Source organism: Neophocaena asiaeorientalis, unplaced genomic scaffold (genome assembly GCF_003031525.2).
Source record: "Neophocaena asiaeorientalis asiaeorientalis breed wild unplaced genomic scaffold, Neophocaena_asiaeorientalis_V1.1 scaffold671, whole genome shotgun sequence".
NCBI classification, from domain to species: Eukaryota; Metazoa; Chordata; class Mammalia; order Artiodactyla; family Phocoenidae; genus Neophocaena; species Neophocaena asiaeorientalis.
Genome location: NW_020175533.1, coordinates 1804146 through 1832028, shown reverse-complemented (window position 1 = coordinate 1832028; position 27883 = coordinate 1804146). Strand labels below are relative to the sequence as shown.

The following is a 27883-nucleotide window of genomic DNA, read 5'->3' as shown; positions in this document are numbered from 1 at the left end:
CTTTTGTCTCAATCAGTATCAGCAGGTCAAATGATTTTTACTTCTATATCTAGCAATGAAAAAACTATTTGTTCTGAGCCAAATGTATAATCTTATCTAATCTTTGTTGAATGAATGGCACATGTTGGCAAAATGACTGGCCCAGGAGAGCTCATGACAGTGGAATGGAGTTTTTCTTTGTCTGGAGCTAAATGGCATATGTGGAAAGAAACTGCATTAGCACACGCTGATAGAGTCAACTATACACATTGAGACGTAACTAGGTGAGAGTGCATGCTGGTATAATAACTAAGAGCACAAGATCTGGAATCAGATTGCCTCACTTAGACTCATAACTCCACCACTTACTAGCTTCGTCACCTTGGGCAAGTTACTTCTTTGTATTTCAGCTTCCATTCCGTAAAATGGGATTGATAGTAAGTTCCTATTTCATACAGTTATTGTGGGAATTTAATGAGATTATGTATGTAAAGCATGTAGAACATTACTTGGTACATAATATGTAATAAATGGTGAAGAAAAAAGATGCACGTAGTAGACAGAGGACCATATAAAGTTAACCTAAGTGTTCACTACAAGAGAAGAAATGGAGGTAGATGTTCAGTTGAATGAGTGATTCTCAAGAGAAAATAAGGGAATTTTCTAATTCTACTACACTTGGAATAACCTTTGTTAAAGTCATTATTTTGTTGTTGTTGTTCCTATGTAAATCTCAACGTATTCCCCCAGTTATGTTTGGGTTAGACCACCAGGCTTTCCCAGAATATGTTCCATGGGACATCTGCCCTAAGATATGTATGAGAAAAAAGGGTTTTGTGGTTGAACAATGCTGCATGACATATTCTCTTGGACATTCAAATGTATATTAGCACCCTAAGGGGTTGATAGGTCCTGGAAAAATGTTTCATTTAGTTTAACCCAGCATTTCTTGAATATATTTGATCAAAGAGCCCTTTTCCCATATACTATTTATTAACATTCCATGGAACTACTGTTCCATGGAATAAACATGGAGAAATGCTGACTTCAGTGAATAGCAAAATGACCTTAATACCAAAGCAAGGGCTAAGGGAGGTATAGGTGTGGGAAGGAGAGGGCTCATACTTTTTTAGACTGGATTGAAAATTTCCCTAGAACAATTCTTGAAGCCAGGAATCACACAAATCCCTCAGGGTCACAAACTCTCAGACACATACAAGCTTCCTGGGAGCACATGCAGGATCCCTGGAAGGCGTTGGGGGAGCACCCCTCACTCACATTGTATCCTGCTGCTCCTGCTGTGCTGGGATCCCACTGTGGAAGATCCAAAGCTCCTGAACACACTGTGCCATCTGCCTTTGGCCATGCATTTCCTGATTCTACTTCCTACTTTTTAGAAGAGAAGAGGCTACAAGAAAACTATTTAAAGTGGAGAGGCCCTATAGGGGAACCAGAGGCCAGGCACAGGAGTGGAGGGGGGAGGAGGGGATTTGGAGAGAAGAGACTGGGTTGAAACCTCCAGTCAGATTCTGGACAAGGATGCTCCTCTGGGTGGAGGCGAGATGAGGGACTCCAGTAGTGCCAAGCGAAGAGGAGCCTTCCTGGCAGAGCAAAACAGGAGATACACTTATGAGAAATAATACTGACTTGTAAGGTCGGTGAGCAGAATAGGAGCTCCCTGAGGGCAGAAACCATGTTCAATGCATTTTTATAACTATTTTCTTCAGGAAAAATGTGGTGGCTAGGAGGAGGGGGGAATTGTGTTTGTTACAGAACGGGGAGCACAGTGAGAAATCCCTGATAAAGGAGAGGTGTATAAGGTGGCTTGCTGTCTATTTATGTTGGCCAGTGTTCATGTCACTTTCCAAATTAATGTCATTGGTTGGCTGGTTCCTGAAGGCAAGTGTGCCTTCCTCCTCTGATATGCTTTACCCCTTACTTCCTACCAAGGAAGAAGGAGAGACTGGGAATACATCCTAGGTGGCCTGGTGCAAAGAGACCTACAATCTTTCATCTTGGGCGGCTGAGGTCTGTGAGGGGCTGCTGAGCTGCATGCAGGATGGCAAATAATAAGGCCTAAACCAATATTAACGATGCCTAACTATGGATGGTGGGAGCACGGTTTTTTCTTACTTCCATTAATTTATATTTTTTCTAACTTTTCTATAATGAGCACCCTTTTCTTTTATAACTTGGAAAATTAGGTCTATTTCTCTAGTTCACACCTCACCATCTTTATTTATAGAAAACCTGAACAATCATTACACATAAACTTCCTATTAGTGTGTTTTTAGTGGGGAAAAAAAATGTTTTCCAAGCACGTGTGACTGAATGGAAACATACGGCAGGAAATATTCCCTAGAAAGTTATATCCACATAGTTCTACGAAGAGTGAGGGAGAAATTTGCTAGGGGTAAGATTTCCCAAGAACTTCTGGGGAAAATGGTAACAGGCTCTTACAGGTGGGAGGCGAGAGTGGCACGAGATGGTGTTTTGGTGAGGAGAATCACCTGGCAGCCTGCCTGGGGGGCGGTGGCAGGCAGGAAAGGTGGCCGCGGGCCAGGGCCGGGGCGGAGCAGGAAACGGCGGCGCGCGGAGCAGGAGGCGGAGCCGCGGGGAGCTCCCAGGTGGACAGGAGCTGGGCGGTACCTGCCCGCGGAGCCGGACCGGTCCTCCCGCCGCGCCGCACGCAGTGAGCGGAAAACGGGGGGATTCCTTGGAGAAGTGGTGCGCCCTGAACCGGCCGCTGATGAAGACAGACACAGTGTCCCTGGAGCCCCTGAGCTGAAAGGGACCGGAGAGGGCCGGCATGAGCCCCGAGCTGCCCGCACCTTGGCTGCTGCTCTTCACCTGGCTCCCAGCAGGTGAGCCGTGGGAAAATGGGTCCCACCAGGGGCCCAAGGGGAGAGGAAGCCATTGTTGCCTGGCCTTGCAGAGCTGGCCACAGGCAGGACAGCGGAGGCCCGGGCCGCTCTCAGGTGGCTCTTGGCACGGGCGCCAGGAGTTGCGGGGACTGAATCGAGTTTCTGTCTGTGGGAACCTGTTGTTTTCTTCTTTTATTAGCCTAGGCCCTTCCGAAACAGGTGCAACTAAGGAAGAAGCCAGGAGCCTCTGGGCTTCTCCTCCTGCTCTTTAGGCACTTCTTGGTCTCTAAAGCCAAATTGATAGAGGCGGAAACACCACTCTTACAATTCCTAATTGTAATTCCTAATTCCCACTTCTGACCCTGGGCACCCCATCCTCAGAATTACGACTTTGTAGCCAGCAGTCATCTAGGTCAAAAGAATAATAAAAGAAGCCTTACAGACAAAAATCCCATTAGGGTATCAAACCCAATCCTTAAATCACCAGCATGATGTTTTAAAAGCTGTTCTATTTTTACAAAGAATATTGAGCGCTCAACATTTTTCAAACACAATGATTATAACCAAAGGGTATATTCCTTTTTTTTGGAATTTTATTTTTATACAGCAGGTTCTTATTAGTTATTTATTTTATACATATTGGTGTATATATGTCAATCCCAATCTCCCAATTCATCTCCACCCGCGGCTTTCCCTCTTTGGTGTCCATACGTTTGTTCTCTACATCTGTGTCTCTATTTCTGCCTTGCAAACTGGTTCATCTATACCATTTTTCTAGATTCTACATATACGTGTTAATGCATGATATTTGTTTTTCTCTTTCTGACTTACTTCACTCTGTATGACAGTCTCTAGGTCCATCCACATCTCTACAAATGACCCAATTTCATTCCTTTTTATGCTGAGTAATATTCCATTGTATATATATACCACATCTTCTTTATCCATTCGTCTGTCGATGGGCATTTAGGTTGCTTCCATGACCTGGCTACTGTAAATAGTGCTGCAGTGAACATTGGGGTGCATGTGTCTTTCTGAATTATCATTTTCTCTGGGTATATGCCCAGCAGTGGGATTGCTGTGTCATATGGTAATTTTATTTTTAGTTTTTTAAGGAACCTCCATACTGTTCTCCGTAGTGGCTCTATCAATTTACATTCCCACCAACAGTGCAATAGGGTTCCCTTTTCTCCGCACCCCCTCCATCATTTGTTGTTTGTAGATTTTCTGATGATGCCCATTCTAACTGGTGTGAGGTGATTCCTCATTGTAGTTTTGGTTTGCATTTCTCTAATAATTAGTGATGTTGAGCAGCTTTTCTTGGCCAACTGTATGTCTTCTTTGGAGAAATGTCTATTTAGGTCTTCTGCACATTTTTGGATTGGTTGTTTGTTATTCTAATATTGAGCTTCATGAACTGTTTTTATATTTTATAGGTTTATTCCTAGGTATTTTATTCTTTTTGTTGCAATGGTGAATGGGATTGTCTCCTTAATTTCTCTTTCTGATCTTTCATTGTTAGTGTATAGAAATGCAAGAGATTTCTGTGCATTAATTTTGTATCCTGCAACTTTACCAAATTCATTGATTAGCTCTAGTAGTTTTCTGGTGGCTAAAGGGTATATTCTTAAAGTAAGCAAATTGCTAAATGGACAGACTTCAGAAAGTGGAGCTCCAGGTGTTCATGAACCAACCATGCAGTGTGAGTAGCCAGGATACTGAGGTGGTCAAATAATACAGACTGCTGTATTTGCCTGGCATTCGTTAAATGGAAGCCTACCTGCGTGACACATTTTAGAAGCAAAGAATGCTGAACACGGAAAGATCCTAAGTCCAGGAAGAAATACAGTTTACATTGTGACATATACACACATATATGAGATTTATAAAATAGGAACAAAAGGTATACACACACACACACACAAAACCAGTTACTATGTTGGATAAAAGAATAACAAATTAACATTAAATATTACTTTAATAACATTTAAATTCATAGAAATAATCCCCAAATTAACAGTGTTAAATAGAAAAATCCAGTAAGTTGATTTTCTCAAGACCCACTGCAAACAGGTATGAACTTTGGAAAACCCTGCATTAGAACATATTCATTTTGGTCTGTCACCTTGTTCTCTTCTGTTTCTAAAGAAAAGTCAACCCAGCTCTCTGATTAGCATCCAAGTTTCTGCAGTTGCGAAGTGTGGGTCAGGAAAGAGATTATGTCAGATGTGGGTACTGGCTAGTTGGTGTGGCTTGGGGCCTCTGATGAAGCCTCTGAGGTCAGGAAGTCCTGTGAAGTTACCAGAGTCTTTATGTTTGGAGCTGTGGAGAGATGGATTGTCAGAGGGTTTTGTGTGTGTGTAATTCTCCAAACTGTTTTTCCTTAAAAAGAAAGAAGTTTTTTTTTTATCACACAAGTGATATTTACTTCTTGAAACAGAGCCTTAAGATAAGGCTAAAGTAAGTTCCTGTAGCCCTTTGCATTATTGGCTAATAGCTCTGGTTACCTTCATCCAATCTCAAAGTTTATTCCGGAATGAAAAGTTTAGATTCCACCCCCCGCCCCCTCACTGCCAAATTCTAAAAGGTTGTGTGTTGTTTGTGCTTTTGTGAATATTTAAAAAGATCTTAGAGGGGTGTTAACTTATAGATCCACGTAGCTATCAACTTATATTATTCTTTAGGAAATCAGACAGCTGACTTCTAAGGGACAAGATTCTTAGTATCTAGACCAGGAGCTTCCCCTTGGTGGTCGGGGTGAAGGTTGGGATCATACTGAAAACCTAATGACATCTTGGTCCCTGATACAGTAGATAGTAAAAAGTAGAGCTTCTCAGGTGTTGGATAGGGGACTGTCCACTTGACTCCTCCCTTGCTCCCCACCCCCCCTGCCGTGAGGCTCCCTGAAGTACCTCCCAGAACCCCAGTGCTCTGCGAACACAAGTAGAAATCACTCCCAGTCCTTGTCTTCTCCTCCCAGCCAGTTTTACAGATAAGGAAATCTGTGTCCAGGGAAGTCAGGCATCTCAAGTTGACACAGTGGAGTTGGTTTGAGAGCTGGGACGACGGGAGCCCTGGCGTCCTCACTCTTAGTCCATTGCTCTTTCAGGTATTTCATACCATGGAGCAGGTTTGTTTTGTCTAATTGAATCCTGGTAGAAATAGAAATTGACTACCTCCTGGATGTATAACCAGATGTTAATTATTAAACCTCTTGCCTCAACAACAGTGCAGTGGGATGAGATGCTGGGTAACTACTGTACTGTCTGCCTAAGTTTCTTTCAGCCTAATACTTTATTTCATTATTTGAAGTCCTTAGGGGAGAAATAAGATTGTGTGTTTTAAGATTCAGGAAGACTCCGATCATGTCTTGTCTTTCTCCAGTCTTCGTTTCCGGATCTTCCAATCTACAAATCTTAGGGTAAGGTGGGGTCAGAGGGAAGCATTCTACACTTTCTTCATTTCCCAAACCCAGTTAATCACCCCGTGCTATTGCTTAATCCCAGCATCTTAACCATCTCCTTGCCTCCAGGCCTGCTACCTCTCTGCCTAGTTTCAACCATCCTCTACCCAGATGATAGGTTAGCCTACCTGGATTAATCTTTCCCACCTTCACTTGAGTCCTCCAAGAACCTCTGCTAGATCCCCATAGTTTATATGAGTGGATTAAAGCTCTTTGGAATTCAAGCCTCACTCATTATGGCCTCACTAACATGGGCAGCCTTGTCTCCACTACTCTGAGCATGTTCCTCGCACCCCCCCTCCCCCCACCATACACCCTTCTTCCTTGCTTTTTGGCTGGCCATATTACAAATGGTTGACTTTAACCATTTGTTTTCTGTACTTTCAGAGCACTTAAACTTTGTTCCAGGCAGCTTAGCCTGTCTTGTATGAATTTATTTGTTTGTTTATTCAGCAAAGGTTTAATGCACACCATGTGCCAGACGTACTCTCAAACAAAAGCAGACACGACTTTGGTCCCTATGGTGCTTATGGTCTAAAGGAAATACAAGCAAATGTAGAAAGACAACTATGATAGGGACCATGAGAAAGAGATACAAGGTACCACAAGAGCATATAATAGATGGATTTTGCTCGTTCAGGAGGCCCTCCCTGGAGAAATGATGCTTATGTTGAGAGCTGAGGGGTGATCATCCCAAACAAATGAATAGCATGTGCAAGGCTGCTGGATAGGAGCTCGGTGAGAATGAGAGGTGGCAAGAATATCAGTGTGACTGAGAGGAGGAAGCCACCGGACGTGTGGTGGAAAGGAGGCCGGGGATGGGTAGGACCAGATATGCATGGCCTCATGGGTCATGGTGGAAGGCTGTGTATTTATCATAAGAACAATGGACAGCTTTTGGAGATATTTAAGGAGAAAGAGTTGGGAGATGTGTGTGGAATCCACGTGGAGGAAAACCAGAGTATCTGCAGGTACCAGTTAAGCTGAAGCAGTATCCAGGCTGGAAGTGATGGTAGCTTGTGCTAGGGTGATGGTGATGATGGAGAGACAGAGATTCCAGAAATATTTAGGAGACAAACCCAATTTGATAATAGATTTCAAATGGAGTGAGGAAGAAAGAGATGTCAAGGACGATTCCTAGTTTTCAGTCTTGTCCATTCACTGAGACGGGAAATAGGGAAGAAGCCCAAGTTTGTACAGAAGGAATAGGATTTAGATTTGGGGTCTGATTTAGATTCTGAAACAACGAAGAAGAGCGATGAGGAGGATTTGGACCCGTGTGTCTTCTTGGCTCTTATTGTACAGTAGTAGGATTTGTTATTCAGAGCTCTACCAGTTTCTAAGCCATCCTATAAAACTTAGCCATGACCAGAGGTACCTTGCTTATCCGTTTACTTATGTATTGTTGACTTTCCCCAAGAGTATAAGTTCCAAGAGTACAGGGACCTTGTCTCTCTCATTAGCTACTTTACCCCCATCATCTGGAACAGCGCCTGGCTCATAGTACATATTCAATAAATGAGTGAATGAGTGACCTCTGAAGGCCCAGGGCACACAGAAATTTGTCATTCTGGTGAGACTTAAATTTGCATGTGCTCTGAGATTAGCATGTGGGGACACAGATGAGTCACAGACACTGAGCGTCTGACTTTGGGAAACCCCGAGCATCTGCCTCTCAACCAGGTCTTGTTGTCCTCTACCCCTAATAACCAAAGGATATCAAATTCAAACCACCTGAGGGGCTATTTTTTTCACCTAGTAGTTTATCAAGAAATTTTTAAAGTTTGATATTTCCCCTGTTGGAAAGATTGTGGTGAAACATGGGAGTGTCACACCCTGTTGATGGGAATATAAATTTCTTTCCTGAATTATCTAGTAAAATATAAAAGCCTTATCCCCTTTGACCCAGCACTCTCTCTCTGAGAAATACATCCTACTAGAATAAAAGCATGCATGTGAAGAGATACTTTATATAATATAAAGGTATTCATTTCAACAAATTATTTCAGCATTGTTTGTAATAGTGAAATATTAGAAACAACCTAAATGCCCATCATTAGAAAAATGGGTAAATTATGGTTCATCCATGTAGCGAATTTTCATGCAGCCACTAAAATTTAGATCCATATATACTGAGATAGAATATAATGATACCTCATTAGTTTGAAGAAAAAACAAAGTTGCAGGTCAATGTACATAATATGATTAATTAAAAAAATAAAAACAACCGTGTAGGAAAAGATGTGGAGGGTAGACACCAAATTATGGTGCCTCTGGAGAGTAGAGTTCATAGTGAGCAAGGATGAACTTTTTACTTTATACCCTTCTCTATAGTTTGAAGTTTCTTATTATTTATCTTATAAATAAAAAAGGAAGAAAGGGGTTTCTCTACAAAATGGTTAAAATAAATTTGTGAATGTCTCTTAAAGGGTTAAACCTCCACCATTAGGAAACTTATCCAGGAGGCAGGTGGTACAATGGAAACTGTAGGATTTGGGATTTTAGAGGTATATGTTTATATCTAGTTTCGCTGTTTACTAGCTGTGTGGCTTCAAACCGGTTACTTAATCTCCCTGAGGATTTTCCTCATCTATGAAATTGAGATAAAAATAAGGCTGATCTCATGGGGGTTTGCCGAGGTTAAACTACGTACTACGTACTGCATAATGAAGCCCCCAATACCATGCTGACCAACACTGAAGTGCTCAGTAGTTACCAGTTTCCTCCCGAGGGTAGACATAGGCTTCTGCCACCCCAAGCCTAACAACTGTCGAGAAGCACCCCCAGACCTTTGTTAAACGTGCAATACATAGACATAATTCCTCCCCCGCCCCAACCTGCTTCTTTCTCCTTTTTTCTCCTCTCCTTGCTCTCTGTCCCTTACTTCTTGTACATGCATTGCCAGGCCCTCTTCCTCTTGATTCCTCTTCTGTTTGCACTGTTATCTGAGGAAATGTAACAAATACTGATGGTAAATATACTTGGGGAGATAGCTTGCCCTGACATAAACTCTGATAGGATTAAACCTGTGTACTTTTTGTTAACCTGATTAGTGGAGCAGAGGTGCCTGGGTGCCTGAAAAACAGGAATCGAGACCTTCCACCGGAGGCACCATTAGGCCACTGCCCCTTGCTGGGAAAGACCTTGCTCTCCTCCCTGCCTGCCACTCCCTTCCAAGCAAGACCCTTCATGTGGAAATGAGGGGAAATACCATCCAGTCCCCTGAAAAGGATTCTTAGTTTAAAAGGAAAAAAAAACTTTTGTATCTGTATCCCTGTACTGTATGGATAATATGTTCTAGAAACTATAAAACATCTTGCCCACTCTGATACTACACAGGGAAGACAGGCTGAATAAATAAATGTGCAAAGATCTGCATCTATTTGGGAACACATGGCATTTAGTTGTAAAGATACTCTTTTTTTTTTATTGGTATATTTACCTTCCACTTCAACGCGGGATGGTAGTCCCCACTCTGCTGAGCAGTATAGTCTTGGAAAGTACCTCATGGCGGGAAACAGAGAATCCCCTTCTCCTTCCCTCCTTCCCATGAGCTCTGCTATCTCATCTGAAGTTACCTTTCCACCCTTACAGATCTCCCTTCCTCTTTCACAGAGACAAACTGTGAATGGGTTTGCCAGGTAAGACGCAGCTTTAAAAGCTTTTAATGCACTAACTCATTTTGCAAAGAGAAGGCAGTAATGATAGCTTACATTTGTATCATTTTAATTCATTCAAAATGCTTGTGCATGCTGTTCTCAATTGCTCTCAACCTCTTGAAGTGGGCAAGATAAGAACAAATGATACAAGTAATAGCTACTGTTTATTGAGTGTCTATTATGTGCCAGGCTCTTTGCTAAATGCTGGACATATTTATCTCATTTAACCCTCACTATTACCCTACCAGGCACGTATTATCATCATCCCAATTTTGCATATACAGAAACAACTGTAGTTTGGAACTAACTTGTCAGGTCTTTTAGCTAGCAGGGGAGTGGAGGCAGAATTTGAACTCAGAAAATCAGTCTCCAGAATTCATGTTTTCAGGAGAAAATTATAGACACAACTAGGCAATTAGATGGTGATGAACTGGGGAGAAGGAGATGCCACAGGATGAAGGGAATTTAAGAACAGAAAGAAAATTTAAGAATTTGAAAGCCCGTAGTACCAGGTTTAAAAGAGCAAGGATGCAACCAGGACACACATAAACAGGACACTTATCTTTTTGAATCTCTTCATACTTTCAGCCCAGATTCCGCTGCCCTTAGTCTCTCCTTGAAAACTTGACCTGCTTAGTAGTGTGCGTGTCCAGTGTGGTTAGTTTTACAGAGAAATTAGAGGCTAAAGGAAAAGATAGGAGGTTTCTGCCTTTGAAATGGTCTGTCTTGCTACTTCCTCTCTCTTCCTCCCAATCTGGAAATTCCTCCTGCTTTTTGAGTGTCCAGTGCCTGACTTCTACTTGGAAAGTCAGGCTTGCCTTCTTAGGAATGATTGGATTTGGTGTGAGCAAGACCCGAGTTCAAATCCTGAGGCTGAGAGGGCTTGGTTTATTATCGTCTCTGAACTTTTGCCCACAGATATGAGCAGGGCTGACCCCACCCTAGGGAATTTTGTGAGGATTAGAGACGATGTATGTACATCACCTGGTACACAGTAGATGCTGAAACCCAGAGCAACAGCTGAGAAGAAGGGAGAAGGGTTTGCTGGTTGCTCGGTACCTTTTGGCCTGAGACTCTCCTCCACTCTCCATGTGAGGGTGGGCGAGGGGTGAAGGTCTGGGAGCTGTACAGGATGCTGTAGGGCCAACAGACCGCTGGAGGGAGTGTGAATGAGCTCAATATGGTCAGATATGTGGGAACCTGGCGTATTTCAAGGCTTGAAATTCACGTAAGGCATGAAATTAAAGAGAGGATAAAAGAGAAATAGCAGGCAACAAAGCCAGTGCTGACGTTGGTAAAGGTGAGTCAAGTCACCCCACGTGTGCTTTGTCCATAACAAGAGCATTCATGGAAAAGAAGCTGAGTGCGCATTTGGTAATGAAGGTGATCACCCTTGTCCCCATTCTTCTGCCTCAGGGTGTCAGATTCAGCCATCTTCAAAGCTACCCCAGAGCAACTTCTGGCTCCAACCAAATACCCTCTCTGACTCCCAGCAAACCTGCACTACCCCCCTGCAGATATTCCACCTCTATACAAATAATGTTGACTGGAGTCCTTTGAATAAACTGTCATTTGTATTGAATTACCATTCAGCAAAATAAAGAACATGTAGCTTATTAATCACGGTATTAGAGTAACTGCTGCCCATTGTATATTAATTATTGCTCGTGTAGCCTGGCCCCATATGCTGTGATTATTTGCAAGCTATTGAATACCAAACATCTTCCTTTATTTAAAGAATAGCCAGGTAGAATGGCAAGAGACTGCTCAGGGGCAGAATCTTGGCTCCAACCCCCTTAGAAAATGAATGACCACAGTCAAGCCACTTGCCTTATCCAATCCGAGATTTGCTGTGTATGCACCGGCACAACTTGTTTCCTCCCAGGGCTCATATTTAGGGAGTAAATGAAAATATTTGAAAGTGCTTTGTGAACCTAAGATTTTGTTTACACCACAATTCAATGTTTTTCTCTCTATTCCAATCCATGCGTGTTACTGAACAAAATAAGCTAGTGTTGACAGTGCCATCCTATTCATTGTCAAATCTTACCTGTAGCTGCTTCTGGTATTCAGTTAAAGCTGTGTTGGGTAAAAGCTCCAAGGCCTACTTCAGGTCAGTTCTGGAAAAAACCAAAGAGGTGGTGAAGGTGGAGAAGCAAAAATAAAAAATCAGATTATGAAATAATCCTTGTTAGGCTTGAGATACTAGTCATTAGCTCTTCCATTCTGATTGGATTGATTTCCAGGAACACTACAGCTAGTAGAGACAGCAGCTATTTCCCCCAAACTCCTCAAGGCTTATTTTCAAAGTGATGTTCTTTTTCCATTCACAACTAAATAAGGAAGTTATCCATCTTCCTAAAAACATCACTTTCACCTTATTATTCTTCTTCAGGAAAGCCTTCAGTGATTATCCATTAACTGGAAATAGACTCTGGAGTGCAGTTTACACTCCACCCCATCTCCCCACTTCCTACTCCCCACTACCAGCTCGCCTTATTTATCCTCTGTCTATAAAGCCAGAGGCACCAGCTGGGTTGGTTCCCTCCAGGTTCTCCAAGGAACTGCCCCTTCCTGATAAGGGCCTTTGCTCACTCCTTTCTTCCATCCTGACACAATGAGTCTCTCTGCCCTCTCCCTATTTTTCACGGACTCTCAACCACTGCGCCACCAGGGAAGCCCTCACGTATCATCTTAATCCTACTTGGGTTTTAGGGTCTAGCTTAAATCTCTTCCTTCTATGATGCTTCCCACCCACAGGTCTCCCCCACACTGCTGCAGACCCTCTCCCTAGCATGGCTGTCACTGGCACATCCTCATTACAGCCCAGCCCTGGAGATGGCTCAGGTCATTTCTGGGGACCAGAGCCTGTCCCAAGCAACATTCTGCTACCTCTCTGTGGACATGAGAAAAGTGGCTGCTGGTGGCCATCACAAACCATGGTGGCTGTCTTACGAGGGTTGTGTCCAGAAGGCGAGGCAGGACCCAGAACCATGTGGCTCTGGCCGTTGAGCCAGGCTCACCCAGCTGCTCTATAACAGGGGTGACTGTATTTATTTTGTTTATGGGAGTTAGTCAAAATGAAGGTAGCTCTACCTGAGAACTCTATTGGAGGGACTCCCAGCTTGAACCCCTTTCTCCTTGGCCCTCATAATTAGGGAAAAAAGGAAAAAGACTCATACAGTGTCACTAACATGGCAGCATATATGCCAGCACCTTGCCAGGTACCATGCCAAGTGCCAGGAGTGGGTTATCTCACTGCATTCTTGCAAGGACCTCATTGGGTTAGTACTATTATAATCTCCATTCATAGCTGAGGAAACACAAGCTCAGAGAGAGTAAATAACTTGTCCAATGTCCAAGTGAGTAGTACATTTTGACTTGAACCCAATTGTATCTGAGTCCAAAGCCTGGGTTTACTTTAGCTAGTCTACACCAGTGGTTCTCAAAGTACGGTACCCATCAAAGTAGTATCAGCAACTCCTGGAAATTTGTTAGAAACTTGGGTCCCACCCAAGTCCTACTGAATTAGAAACTCCTGCTGACAGTGATCTGGGCTGTCACGAGTCCTCCTGGTGGTGCATGCTCAAGTTTGAATACTACTGCTCTACACTAAACCTCCTATGAGAAGCCCGCTATAACTTGGCCTACAATCCATATTGACATAGGAACATTTGAAGATGCTGGTTATGTGTGGACTTCTGACCATGTCAGAGTCCCACCTGACATTTCTGTGCCATCTGGTTCCTCATCAACACATGCTTGGAGCTTTCAGTATATCTGTAGATTTGGAGGGTGAGGGGAGAAAGTTTTTAAAAAGTAAAAAGAAAAATGGTTAGTTCCTTCAAGTCTTTCATGATAAAATTTGTCACAGTCTGATCATTTTTTAATTTTCTTTATGCTTATGTTGACCAGTTGAACTGCCAATTTTCACTGGTCATTCATTCCATGATTTATTCAACAAACATTTGTTGGGTGCCAAGGAGGTGACAGGCACAGTATGAGGCTCTTGTGTTTGAACAGTGAGTCAGAGGCAAACCCAGTTGGCCTTCTCAGAGCCTACAGTAGACAGGCCATCCCCAGAAGTGTGAAATGCTCTGCCTGGGGGTAGGATGAGGCACTTTGGGAAAACAGAGGAAAGCCCCTCTCCCAGACTTGTAGTCAGAGGAGGCTTCTTGAGGAGGTAAGGGTGCAGCTGAAGACCTAAGAAATAAGTAGTACTTAGCCTGGTGAAGGGAGTGGAGAGGCTGCTGGTGATGTGGAAGAGTGCTCCAGCCAAGAGATGTACATGTGGGAGCACCTGGGGAAGACAGCAGTCCTAGCACGGGAAGGACTGAGGCAAGTCCAGAGTGGCTGAAGCCCCGAGTGGGGGTGGGCATGAAGGGAGATGATGCCACAGAGAAAGGCTGAAGGCAGACGTGACTGGCCTCCTAGGCCAGGGTACAGAGGCTGAACTTTATCCTTAGGGAAATGGGAAAACATTTTAAGAAGAGAAGTGACATGAAAAATTATATATATTAGCAAAGTCACTCCAGTACATACATGGCCTTCTTTTTTTTTTTTAAGAAGATATTGGGGGTAGGAGTTTATTAATTAATTAATTTATTTTTGCTGTGTTGGGTCTTCATTTCTGTGCGAGGGCTTTCTCTAGTTGTGACAAGCAGGGGCCACTGTTCATCGCAGTGCGTGGACCTCTCACTGTCGCGGCCTCTTTTGTTGCGGAGCACAGGCTCCAGACGCGCAGGCTCAGTAGTTGTGGCTCACGGGCCCAGTTGCTCCGCGGCATGTGGGATCCTCCCAGACCAGGGCTCGAACCCGTGTCCCCTGCATCGGCAGACAGACTCTCAACCACTGCGCCACCAGGGAAGCCCCATGGCCTTCTTTTAATATCGTTTCTTTATCATTGTTGGATGTGTTATCACTCCCTATGGACTGGGAACACATTGGGAGTCATGGTTTTTGCTCTTTTTCTCCTCCATCTCCTCCAGGGTGTCTGTGCAGTTTCCGTCCCAACCCTGCCCAGGCTAAGTAAGAACACAGACAGCTTGTGAGCTGCTCCCAACCAGTCAGGCGGTGTGTTTGCTTGTGTGCAATGCTTTTATTGCCCCATGAATAGAAGTAGGTCACCCCTTAGAGACCTACCTAAGGTCTGCCTTCAGCATTGTCTCCTGCTCTTGGCTGCAGGGTGTGTGTCCTTGCTGGTGACAGTCCAGCACACGGAGCGCTATGTCACCCTGTTTGCCTCCGTCGTTCTCAAATGTGACTACACCACCTCTGCCCAGCTCCAGGATGTGGTGGTGACGTGGCGCTTCAAGTCCTTCTGCAAGGACCCCATCTTTGATTACTACTCTGCATGTGAGTGCCCTCATCCCTCCCCCCTGCTCTCCCGGAGTCCTTCTGTGATGTACCGCCATTAGGGTGTAGGAATTATTTAGGATCACAAATCCTTATAGTGAGAAGCCAGAAAGATCACTTAATACTGTCCCCTCGTTTTATAGATAAACAAACGGAGGCCAGGTAGATGAAATAACTTATTCAGGGTCACATAATATTTATTTATTTAAAAATTTATGTCTCACCTTGTTCTAAAATAAATGAAGGCAGCTTAGACTTTAAATAAAAGGCAGAGCAAGTTGTGACTCCTAGTTCATTCCTGGTTGCCCACCCATGCGCTAAGATGAGGATGTAGGTCTGCCTCTCATCACCCCCACCTCCTCCGAACGCAGGCAAGAAGACTCCTACCCGCCCCCCAATGACGCATGAGGAGTGGTCGCTTGTGAGCCTCCCGCCCACTGCCACACTCCCTTCTAGAGCCAGCCTTCCTGGTGGACAGTCAGTCCTCTGTGGACTAAACACTCTCAGTGCTGGAGAGCTCCCTGGCCACAGGCAGCCTGTTCATTGTTGGACATCCCTGAGTGCTGTGCAGCTCTCCCCATGCTTAGCCAAGTCCTGCCTCTCAGTAACAGCTGCCCTACTCACGTCAGTCCTGCTGTCTGGAGCCAAAGCTCTTCCCTAGCTGCCCACCTCTGCCTCTCTCAAGAAACAAAGGAACCCTGATCCCCACCACCAGCCTGGGACAATTAACCGTTAGAAATTCGGAGAATAGTAGTAGATACCCTGTTCACAGGAAGGAACTGAGCTTCCTGAGATGAGGAAAAGCAAGGGGAGACATCAGCTTTACCTTTTTTAGCCCTAATATCTTACAATATGAACTCCAAAACCTAACTGTCTGAGCCACCCACAGAGCCTGGCATTGTCCCCAAGACACCCCTCTCTAAATTGAGGCATTGTTTCCTGGGGGTTACTCTTAAAATGCCTGCATTAAGTGGGAAGGTAGGAGGGACCGGCTAGTAGGCATTTATCGTCAGCAGATTTAACAGCTCTCAAAACTTTTATTGTGAGGGCAGGTGGATGAACCATATGGGAGCAGATTCTGGGGTGACTTTGAAAATGAGGCAAGGGAAACTGGGGTGGGAGATGGGGATGCAGTCAGGATTTGGAAATGATGGCCTATTAGAGGGGTCTGGAGTCTTGCTGCTCAAAGTGTGGGTCACTGGTGTCACCTGGGAGCTCATTAGAAATGCAGAATCTCAGATCCCCACTCCAGAATCAGAATCTTCATGGGGATGCATAGGCTCGGGAAAAACTGAGAACATTCATTGCTCCAGAAACCACTAAGGGCACCTTTCTTCATGGGAATTCCCCACTGCTGTGTGACGTAGGTGTGTACTCTTTCCCCAGCATACCAGGCGGCTTTATCCCTGGGCCAGGACCCATCCAATGACTGCAATGACAGCCAGCGGGAGGTGCGCATCGTGGCCCAGAGGCGGGGGCAGAACGAGCCCGTGCTGGGGGTGGATTACCGGCAGCGCAAGATCACCATCCAGAACCGTGAGTGTGGAGGCAGCAGGGAACTGGGGGTGGAGAGGTGTGTAGACCAGGCCCAGAGGTCTGAGTCATTGTGGGGATTTCCCTTTTTTTCTGCTGCCTGATGGTCTACTTGGTCACTTTCATTTTTTGAGGAAAGTGCCAAATACACAGCATGTGCTATACCATCCGAAGTCATTACCCTGGAAGCTGGTCTCAGGCAAGAAGACATCCTACAGCTTTGGCTAAAGGTCAGGGAGTGGGTGATTTCCCTTTGCTTTTCCAAGATGCAGGTCTAACGTCTGGCTCAGGCTCCCTTGATTCCTTCCACAAATTGCTCTCAGGGCCTGCTCGAACCCCAGGCCCCTGAGTTCCCCTCTGGCTACTTCTGTTGCCCAAATCTAAGGAAATAGGGGTTTCCAAGTAGATGGCCACCTTAGACCCTCGCCCTCCATTGGTAGAGGAAAGAGCGTTGTGCTTAGAATCAAAAGACAGGGTGGGTGCCCCCATGCTTCCACTCCCTTGCTTAGTGACCAGCAGCAGATCCATTCTTTTCTCTGGCCTCTGTTGCCACATCTGAAAGATGGGCATAATGGCCTCTGTCTCCCCATACCAAAGTGAGTATCAAATGTGATACCTGAGAGCTATGTCTAAAGCATATGCATTCTTTGTGGGAGTACAGAGTAGTGGTCAGCCCGTTCTCTGGAGTCAGACTCAGGTGTTGGTCCCCGTTCTGCACTTACAGGGTGTGTGAACTTGGGCAAGTCCCTTCCATTTTTTTTAGCCTCAATTTCTGTAAGATGGGACTTGCCGTAGCACGTATCTCATGGAGAGTTGTCAAGATTAAGTGAGATAATACGTATAAAGCACTTAGCAAACATTAAGTGTGCAGTAAACTTCCATGATGATCACTCCACACACTTTTGAATGGATGCGTCAGTGCCCCACATTCCTGTCTTATAATCCAGGACTGCTTCAATGGATTATTGGCACAGAATTCAGAGCGTATTTCAATGAGCTTTATGTGCAGTGTTAAATAAATATTGGCTGGTTAAAAGTGAAAAAAAAAAAAAAAAAGCGGGAGAATACACCTAGAAGGCCACTCAGGGTACTCTTAGCAACAATGTGAGGAAATCAGTGAATATTCTTTGACTGTTGAGGTAGATCAAGCCAGTTTAAAAATTGCTTCCACCTTTGTGTATAATACTTTGGCTATAATACATAAGTCTGATCCATTTACATTCAACCTCAGACCTTCCCAAGTCAACCCTTGAATGCTCAGCCTTAGGGAACATCTATCCTTTTCCAGTTTCTAGGTGCATCCTCAGAGGTTCAGGGTGACTCTGCTTTCTCCAGAGCCCACAGAATTAGCTCCGATCTGACCCCAAAGTTTAAAGGATGAAAGCGCCCATAGGGGATAGTCCCTGATTTTCCGTCTTTTTTTCTAGTTTTGCACAGCACTGTCTACTACTTCCCCTCCCAACCACGTTTGGGTCAAACTCTGCCTCCTTCTTACTCCCATGGGAAAGCGGCATTTCCCCTTGGTCTTAATTTTTAACCTCAGGCTTGTTGTGACTTCTTGGAGCCCTTGTATTCCGATACTTTTATGCCTGTGTTTGCATCATTTGAGAAGACCCTGTCAAATCAGTTCTTGGATAATTTAAAATATTAACATATCTGAATGTCCTCATTACTCTGACATCCCTGAAATAATCCTTATGCCTCTAATAAAATTGGGGCAGATTTATAACACACATTAACCTTGGAGGGGGAATTTCTTCCTAAGCACTTTCACCATTCTTCCAAGTCTGGGGCAAGCTTGTTTCTGGGAAAGGCAGTGGGTTTGGAAAATCATGGGGTAGGAAAAAACCGTAGGGATTGACGTAGAAAGAGAAGGAAACAGAAGTCGAAGTTAGCTCCAATGGTGCGTGACCTTGCATGTTTGTTTCATTTCCTCAGTAAATATTTCTTGACAAAGAGATAATAAAGGATTGCAGCTACGACTGCCAGCTGAGCAGGGGCAAGTCTATAACTGAGGTCTTTAAGAACTTGAAGGTGTCCTCTGGTACTTACTGTGGCTGAAGTAGCAGGGACGTGGGAGCTGCCCTGATGCCTTTGACTGGACTTTAAGCGCTTTGAGGACAGAGATAGGTCTTGTTTGACCTTCCATAGAGTCTGATATAGTGCTGGACCCACAAAAGGTCTTTAGTGAACATTTGTTGCATTTACTAAATGGGAACATAACATTCACCTATCTTAATGGGGTAGATGCTTGGTGCTCGTGAAAACTGAAATTCTTTTCTTGAGTAACCTTTACTCTTAAAATATTGGCATTTCATCCTTACTTATTATTCAAGTTCATCTCACCTATCCTTTCAGGATTCAGAAGTATGTGTTTCCAGCTTGTGAGGAATCCAGGCTGTGGAGTTTTCCACCCAGTTAGGAGAGGACGGTAGAGCTTGGTGGTTAAGGGCACCAGCTTTGGGGCAGAGACATGAGTTTGAACCTACCTCTGTTACCTCTCTCTGTTCTAGCTTCCTCTAGTCTTAGTTTCCTCATCTGAAATGCAGCTAATAATCCTACCCACTGTATCAGGATTAAGTTTGATTGCAAGTAAGCAAAAGCCCAAAATATTAGTGACTTAAACAATAAAGAAGTTTATTTCCGCTCATGTATAAATTTGGAGGTACACAGACGAGAACTAGTGTGGTGGGTCTGTTCTATTATGTCCTCAGGTACCCAAGTTCCTTCCAGCTCACCAAGAATGTCATCTCCTTCCTCATGGTCCAAGATGGCAGCCATCACATTTGCTTTCCAGATAACAGAGTTGAAGAAGAAAGGGGCAAAGAAGTTCCTAAACTGTTTTTAAAAAAGTTCCTGGGAGCCATCATGTGACACTTCTGCTTATATTGTGTCCACCAGAACTGAGTCACATGTCCGTGTCCATCTGTAAATGAGGATGGGAAATAGTGATTTTATTCTGGATGGCCATGTACGTGACCAAAACTTCTATGATCATGAGAGAAGGGGAGAATAGACATTGGGAGATAGCCGGTAATCTCTACCTCACCCACTTAGAGTTGTTTTGGGAAGTAAATGAGGTGATGTATCCAAAATCCTTTCAAGGTACCTAGTAGGGCTCAATGAATGGTAAGTTCTGCCACCTTTATATTGTTTGGAGAAAGAAGAGAGTCTCAAACGAAGGAATTGAGGCCTTTCTCTGAACTATGAGAGGCCCTCTTGGGATGTGGAAGTACAATGCTGGGGACTTGAAGCGACCATAGATCAGATCCCTCTCCTTTAACCACTGGCACCTTCCCCTCCCCTGTTGCAGGAGCAGATCTTGTGATTAATGAAGTGATGTGGTGGGACCATGGAGTGTATTATTGCACCATTGAGGCTCCAGGGGACACGTCAGGAGACCCAGATAAGGAAGTGAAGCTCATTGTCCTGCGTAAGTGCTCCTGGAGCTTTCTATTCGGCCACCCCACGGTGACACTTTTACATACAGAAAAAAAAGAAAACCAGAAACACAGCAAGCCTAGGTTATTGTTGTCAGTAGCCAGCCTCTGAAGTTCCCTTACCAAAGATAAACTTTTTTTTTTTTTTTTTTGCCTGTATGTTGCTCACCCTTAACCTATAGTTCAAGAGCTGTGTCGATCAGACCTCTACAACGTTGCAACCTGAAGCATGCACCTGCATGTTTAGTTCAATCCCTGCCCGGCTTCTCTCCTGCAGACTGGCTGACAGTGATCTTGATCATCCTGGGGGCCCTCCTTCTGCTCCTGCTGATTGGAGTGTGCTGGTGCCAGTGCTGTCCTCAGTACTGCTGCTGCTACGTCCGCTGCCCCTGCTGTCCCGACCGCTGCTGCTGCCCCGAGGAAGGTGAGGGGGGACGGACGAGCAGTGCGGTGGGGTGGTGCAGGAGCCTAGTGCCCCAGACAGATCCATTTCATATGCCCAGGTCAAAACCTTGGGTTCTTCCAGGTTCTCCTCCATGCCCTTCTCCCGTCAGAGGCTCAGAGGTCTTTGGCCTCAGCCCAGGAAATTATGCTCAGGGAAGCTATGGAGCAAAGTGGGAGGACTTCTGCCTGTTCACCTCCTAGCCTGCCTAAGGCTTCGTTCAGGTGTCTCTGCCTACATATCAGTGGCCCTGATGTGCCTGTGCTCCAGCATTTGCTCCCAACACTGACCTTGCTTGGACACGAGGTGGCTAGAGGGAGTGATTTGCATAGAGCTGTGAGAGAGAAGGCCACTTCTCAAAGATGACTTGAAAAGAACAGATGAGAAGAGAGAGGTGTTGGAGCAGGGATTCTCAAACTTAAGGATCTCCTGGAGGCCTCCATCTCCAGAGTTTCTGATTTAATCAGTCTTGGGTGGCCCTGAGAATTTATATTTCTCAAAAGTTCACAGGTGATGCAATTCTGCCAGTCTGGGGGCCACACTTCGAGAGCCTCATTTTTAGACAAAGGAAAGAGGGGGCAGAAGAAGATCTTGCTCTAATGTGATCTTTCTTTGGGCTTAAGTTTGACCTTTTAAAACAGAATTGTGACATGCCATAAAAAATTTGGTGAAGGCAAAAGAAAAAGAATTATTCTACAAAGATCTTTCCTTACTAAAGAGATGGAATCAACAGCTTTAAATGGAAGGAGGTTTTTTTGTTTTTAAAGTAACATTTCCTTTTCCTGATGATATAAGTGAAGTATTACATTGTCGAAAATTTGACATGTAGGAAAATGAAAAGACTAATCTAAGCACCCAGATATAACCACTCTTATCATTTTGGTCTATTTGAAAAGAAAACTTTTAAAAGAAAAAAATAAGAAATTGGCTGTTAAGACAGAAACAAAACCTAATCTACAAGGTCAAGAAGGTCAATGGTCTGAGTCTAGTTTCAGGCCTATGTTCTGAGGTTGCTGTCTTACAGGAAAAGAGAACTAACTTTTATTGGATGTCTGGTGTGTGTGGGCCCTTTGCATATATTTCCCTTTTGAATCCTCACAACCCTAGAAGGCAGGTATCATCATTATTTAACCATGAGGAGACTGAAGGTCAGAGGAGTCACACAGCTGGTAAGTAGCAGAAGTAGTGCAGCGTCGTATTCATGGTTATCTGACTTATGAGCGCCTGAATTTCCCACGAGAGAGGCTGCCACGACCTATCTGTGTAGATCACTATGGGATTGGCTGAGATACCAATGAACTCCTTCAAGAGAAGAAAAATAGCAGAGAACTCAATATTGGGCCACGGAGCTCCCTACCGTTCAGAGGCCTCTGGGAGAGATGCCACGTAGAAGTCACTGCCACTGGAGCAGAAATATGCAGACTGAGATGAGAGAAACTCTCCCAGGATACTTTCTTGGAATCCCTAGGTCTGTGGGGTACTCAAAACAGTCAGGGCTAGGGACTCAGTCAGCACAAACGATAAATGTATCCACTGTCAGTAAGCTGATAAACAGGTTCTGGGAGAAAGTGGTTTCTCCTAAGTGGTTAGAGGTCATTTAGAAGAACTGGTAAAATAAAGAAATGTGGGCCACAAATGAAAGATCCCTGAACTTGAGCAGATGAGATCACTTTCAAAGTGAGTCACTTGGGGAGTCTGTCCTGAGAAATTTGGTGATAAGAGGAGATTACATAGAGGGGGCAGGAGTTGTCAAGGAAAGCTTTTGGGTGGGGAAGAGGGTGTATGTGATCGTTGATTTTTTTTTTAGAATAAGGTAACCCTAAGCATATGTGTAGGCAGAGAACCAAGGCCAACAGAAAGAGAGTGAAGGGAAGCATTGTGAAGTAAGGCGATGACTCAGAAGGGATGGAGCCAGTGGGAGAGACATCAGGCTTACGGTGAAAGGATTACCTTTAGACAGAAAAGGAAAAGGAAGCCTGCCCTCTGAAGAGAGAGAGGCAGTTGTTAACACCTGGAAGATGATTAAAGTGTCAGGGAAGGAGCTGAGGGAGCGAGCTCACACCAGCCTGTCTCGATTTCAGCACATCAAAATTCTAGATGCAAAAGGCAGCTTCGAGAACGATGCCAGTGATTCTTGAGCTTCCGAGACCACAGCCCACCTCCCCAACCTGCTCCTACTTTCCAGTGAGAGTTAACAGAGGACCAGAGAGGAGAAAAATGAAAATGACACCAAAGTTTAGTAATCCTTGGTAATTCACTTAGTACTAGTAAACAACCTACAGTAGAACTTAAAGAAGAAAGTTATTGACACTGAATCTTATTTTTTTTCCGTGGGAACTGGAGCGACAACTTCCATCCCTAGATTGGTTGTTGACCCTCCTCCCCACGGAACCCCTAGGCGCACCTTGCAGTGGGCTATAGGCCACACGGAGAATCTCTGATCTATGCCACCCACCTCCCCATCCCCTCAGCTGAGGGAAGTGAGGCCTAGAGAGACTTTTCCACAGTTACACACAGCTTGTTAGTGATGAGCCCTGGACTAGACCTAGGTCTCTTGATTCCATGTCCAGGGCTTGTTCTTCTTCCTCAGCAAAGACATGTCATTAGCTGAAAGTTCATAGGGAGAGGAAGACATGAGAAGTTTAAACTGCTGCTCTGGAGGAGGGAAGCAGGGTCGCTAGATCAGTCAAGGAGATCTACGCACATTGCGAGAAGGGCTATATGAGGTCAGTTGCCTGACTGTGCAGCCAGTGTGGGTCCAGGAAGCATTGACTGGTGATTTCCTAAAGCTGAAATGGCAAAAATTCAAGGGGCATGAGATTCTAGGATGCTGCTGAGGATGTCAGTGGAAGGACTGCCAGTCAATTTGGTATACTGTGTATACTGCCAGTATATGTATAAAAAAAGGGAATGTGTGACCATGGGTCAGAGAGGGCGAAGAACACACTGTAAGGGCAGGGAGGGGGTGGTAAGGAATAGTAAGAAGTTGGAGGTCCTCAGGGGCACCATGGGTGATGCACACAGAGGATGCTGGCTGCAGGTCTCTGCAGGAGTGGAGGTGTTGAGTGTTATTTCTGCCACAAAAGGGTCTTCTTAAAGAACACGCCCTGGGTTTTCCTCAGAAATGAGGATGAATATGCTTTTGGTGGTCTAGTCTCCAAATGTGTACTTTTTGTCTTCTATGAGATCTAAGGTGAAAGAAGCGACTTATTTTAACAGTAACAGTGAGAGCCATGAGCTATTAGGCATTTCATGTGCATTACCTCATTTAACTTCAACAACTTTGTGAAGTAGGTAGTATTATCCCCAGCTCAGATATGAGGAGATTGGGCTCAGACACTCTGGAAACTCACTCAAACTTACACAGCTAATACATGCTGGGATTCAAGTTGAAGTCCACTTGACCCTCAAAGCCTGTGTTTAACCTATCTCTGAGGACCATAATTCTCAGAATGTTGTTGAGAATCCACAATAGTCAACTCCAGTTCGACTCCCTGCATTAAAATCAGAGAGCTTGTTGAAAACGTGGATTTTCTTACCTTGTATTAGACTGAAGGTCAGTCTGCGAGCAGGGTCCAGGAGTCTGTATATATAACTAGCGCGTTAAAGGTGACCAAGGCAGACTTTACACCACTGAGGTTCAGAGATAACTTATTAGGAGTCTTGAAGCTTTGTTCATTTCTCCATGTTTCTTATTTTATCGCCTGATTCCCCATTAGGTGAGCAATAGAAACACCTGATAGCCTAGACTTCCCCATGGAGCTGTTTCCAGGGACAGGAGGGCAAGGGAGAAGCTCAGACGCTGTATTTTTCCACTCCCATCTCATCAGTTCCAGTGCATCAGGGAAGGGAGGGACCCTAGGAAAAAGTTTGTGGCAGCTAAGAAGGGAGCAGGTGTGTTAATCTTAGGAATATGTAAAAATCTGACAGGAAAGCGCGTGGAGGATCTGGAAGGGTCTCTAGGGAGTCATCTCTGCAGGGGGTCCCATTAATTAAAAAGTCATTTGGGGAGCAAGGAGTTAAGCCCAACTCTCCTTTTCCCTCCTATTGAATTGGAGGAGTTGAAGAAGGAAGTGGCCCAAAGGGGGAATGGTATCATCTGGAGGAAACCAAGATTCAGTCAGAGGGGCAGGGGGTGGGTAGGGTTGTTCCCAATGGAATCAGATGTCCCCAGGCCTTGGAAGCAGAGGTTAGTCTGAAGTGGGTTTTGAATGGTGTGGTGCTGAGTGGAGAGAAATAAAGTGAGGCACTACCACTAGAGAAGGGTTTTTATTGTTTTTAGGTTTGTTTTTTTTTTTTGCTTTATCACATAAATAAAGGAGTCTGGGGACTCTGTGGTTTGGCAGAAAGAGTACAGGCTTGAGTGGCAGACAGACACCGGGTCACATGCTGCCTCTGCCAGTCACCAGTTGTGGGACATTGGGCTGGGAAGGTAACCTCTGTAAGCCTAACTTCCTCATCTGATTCTCATATTGAGAGATTCCTCTGAGGATTAGTTAGCTCATGTAAAGTGACTGGCGCATATTAAGGAGGGCATTGTGTGCGCTGAAGATATCGTGTATAGGGAGCTGGGGGAGGCATCTGTTAGCAAGAGGGAGAGGAAAGTGCTGAGCAAGTGAACCTATCTTTAGAGGGTCTGGAGTGCTGTCCTTTGGCATGAAGATGTGGCAGCTGGGTGAGCTGCTCTAAGTTTGCATCTGATTTCCTCCATGCTGGGCTGTGACTCACCATCAGGGCTGGGGCTCCAAACATTTTTGGGGGCTTGGCTGAAACCACTTCCTATTGTGCTGGAAGTTGGTTTCATACTAGAGCCATTGGGTGGCCTTCCTGATGGCCCTTTAGCTGCTGGCCTCAGCAAATCCCCCAACCTATGCAGCTGGGTCCAGAATGCCTGTCTTCTACCTCTTCCTACTGTGGTAAGAGGAAGCCTCTGGCAGAGCCCTGCTGCTTTAGGGGTGGCCACAGGGCTTGGGGAACCCAGGAGGAGGTGAGAATGCCAGGCTGGCAGGCACTTCCTGCACTTAAGCACACAAGTACATTTCCTACATGCATGGATAGACAGGGAGCTTGGGAGACATGTGCACTTGGTCACAATTACCTCAAAATAGAAATTCATGAACAAAAACAACTAGATGCATTTGTTTTTAATTTGTACTTGCTGTGGGTTGTGTGCTTCAGACCAGCTGCACCTAAGCGACTGGAGAAACATTTCTATGGATCCCTTGTGCTGCTTTTTTCTATTATTTTCTTTGCCCTGAAAGGAAATGGTATTTCCCTTCTCCCTTCTCTGCCTCTACCGGACCCATTAGAGATTCCCCCTACTTAGGGAAAACCCCAATACTTAATAAAGTGAGGAGAAGAGTAGAAAGGATCCACTTCAACTTTTTTGCATTCTCTGCCTTCTTCCCCCTGGTTTTCTCCCACCCAGGGCTGGCATTACCAGCTAGAAACGTTCTTCAGTCCCTCTCCCTTTACCAGTAATTCTGCCCACTGACCTCAGCACCTGCGTCCTCTTTTTCCACTCTGAGCAGGCAGTCCTCCCAAGCAGCCCCTGACTAACAGCCTCCTCTAAGCCCTTTGCATCTGTACCTTCTATATTTGGCCTATGGCCTGAAATTTCATTGCCTGCTAATACCTATGCATCTACCTATACATTTTAGGTGACCTTGGAAATGGGCAGAACAATGAAATGTTTTCAAGACTAGGAAGTCAGGTTTTAAGATTATATTTCCTAATGTGCAGGAGTTGCAGTGTTGGCTGGGGAATTTATTCCCAGCTCCTTGCCAAGGGAATAGTTGATTCACTACTTCCCTTAACTCTTACTCCCATGCGAGAGAGGTCACAATAAACTTCGAAGAGAGAAAGTGGCTGCTAGGTGGAGAGAAGTGAAGTGGGAGGTGTGGGCCTTGCCCTGGCTGAGGGTCTGCATTTCTCCTTTTCCCCCTGCAGCCCTGGCCCACCAACGCAACATGAAGCAGGCTCAGGCCCTAGGCCCTCAGATGATCGAAAAACCCCTGTACTGGGGGGCGGACAGGAGCTCCCAGTTTTCATCTTATCCAATGAATCCACTGCTGCAGCGAGGTAAACCTTGCCAGAGATTTGGGGTGGGAGAGGGTAAAGGGCAAGGGTAGGAGCATGGGCTGCATTGGGGCCTTCATGACCAATATGGTGGACATCTTTACGACTGAGGATGGGAGGGGGTAGATGCATGCTAATAAGGTGGCACTTCGGTGCCCTGATTCTGAGGAGTGTGTTTTGGACCAGCAGTTCTGCATGTTCTTTTCCTTATTTTCAATCAGATTTGTCCCTGCGATCCAGCCTCCCAGAGATGCCATTGACCCAGACCACCGCTCACCCTCCCATCACCAACGGTGTCCTAGAGTATTTGGAGAAAGAGCTGCGGAACCTCAACCCAGCCCAGCCTCTGCCGGCTGACCTCCAAGGCAGATCTGGGCATCCTCGCAGCATGCTGTCCTCCCTGGGCTCTGAGGTCGTGGAACGCAGAATCATCCACCTGCCCCCGCTGGTCAGAGACCTGCCGTCTCTGCGGAGGACCAGCAACTCCTCCCACCAGCAGTGGCTCCCCTCGCCTCCCCCCGGACCCTGGGATCTGAGGGAGGGGAGAAGGCAGCACCGCTACTCTGATTTCCAGCAGGAGCACCGGGACCGGGAGCCTCAGCGCTGGGCGCTGGAGCAAAGGGAGCTGGGCCGACTGCGGAGCGGAAGGCACCGCGGCTCCAGGCAGCGCGGGTCACCCACGCCCTGGTCAGACAGGGACAGCCTCAGCGATGGCCCCTCGTCCAGCGAGGCCCGCTGGCCGCCCAACCGCCCCCGTCTCCGGAGCCGCTTCCCAGAGAGATCCCGCGGGCCCAGCCCCCGGGGCAGCGCCCAGGGACACCAGAGGCGCCGGCACCGCAGCTACTCCCCTCCCCTGCCCTCCGGGCTCAGTTCCTGGAGCTCCGAGGAGGAGGAGGAGAAGGAGAGGCATTCCCGGAATTGGGGGCCCCGCCGCCGCCGCCGCCGTCGCTCGCGCTCCCCAAACTGGCCTGAGGAGAAGCCACCCAGTTACCGCTCGCTGGATGTCACCCCAGGCAAGAATGGCAGGAAAAAAGGGAGTGTGGAGAGGCGCTCGGTGAGCCTGGGGCTTC

At 45.6% G+C, this 27883-nt stretch overlaps 1 protein-coding gene across 1 annotated transcript in view; it reads left to right on the top strand.

Moving 5' to 3' along the window:
- The first annotated feature begins 2706 nt into the window (after positions 1-2706).
- Positions 2707-27883, top strand: part of ILDR1 (immunoglobulin like domain containing receptor 1) — a 36931-nt gene continuing 11754 nt past the window's right edge. The window contains exons 1-7 of the mRNA XM_024769249.1: positions 2707-2843; positions 15150-15320; positions 16707-16856; positions 20167-20286; positions 20571-20717; positions 26685-26816; positions 27035-27867. Coding sequence (XP_024625017.1) covers positions 2789-2843; positions 15150-15320; positions 16707-16856; positions 20167-20286; positions 20571-20717; positions 26685-26816; positions 27035-27867 — 1608 coding nt within the window. The 5' untranslated portion in view covers positions 2707-2788. The remainder of the gene's footprint in view (positions 2844-15149; positions 15321-16706; positions 16857-20166; positions 20287-20570; positions 20718-26684; positions 26817-27034; positions 27868-27883) is intronic.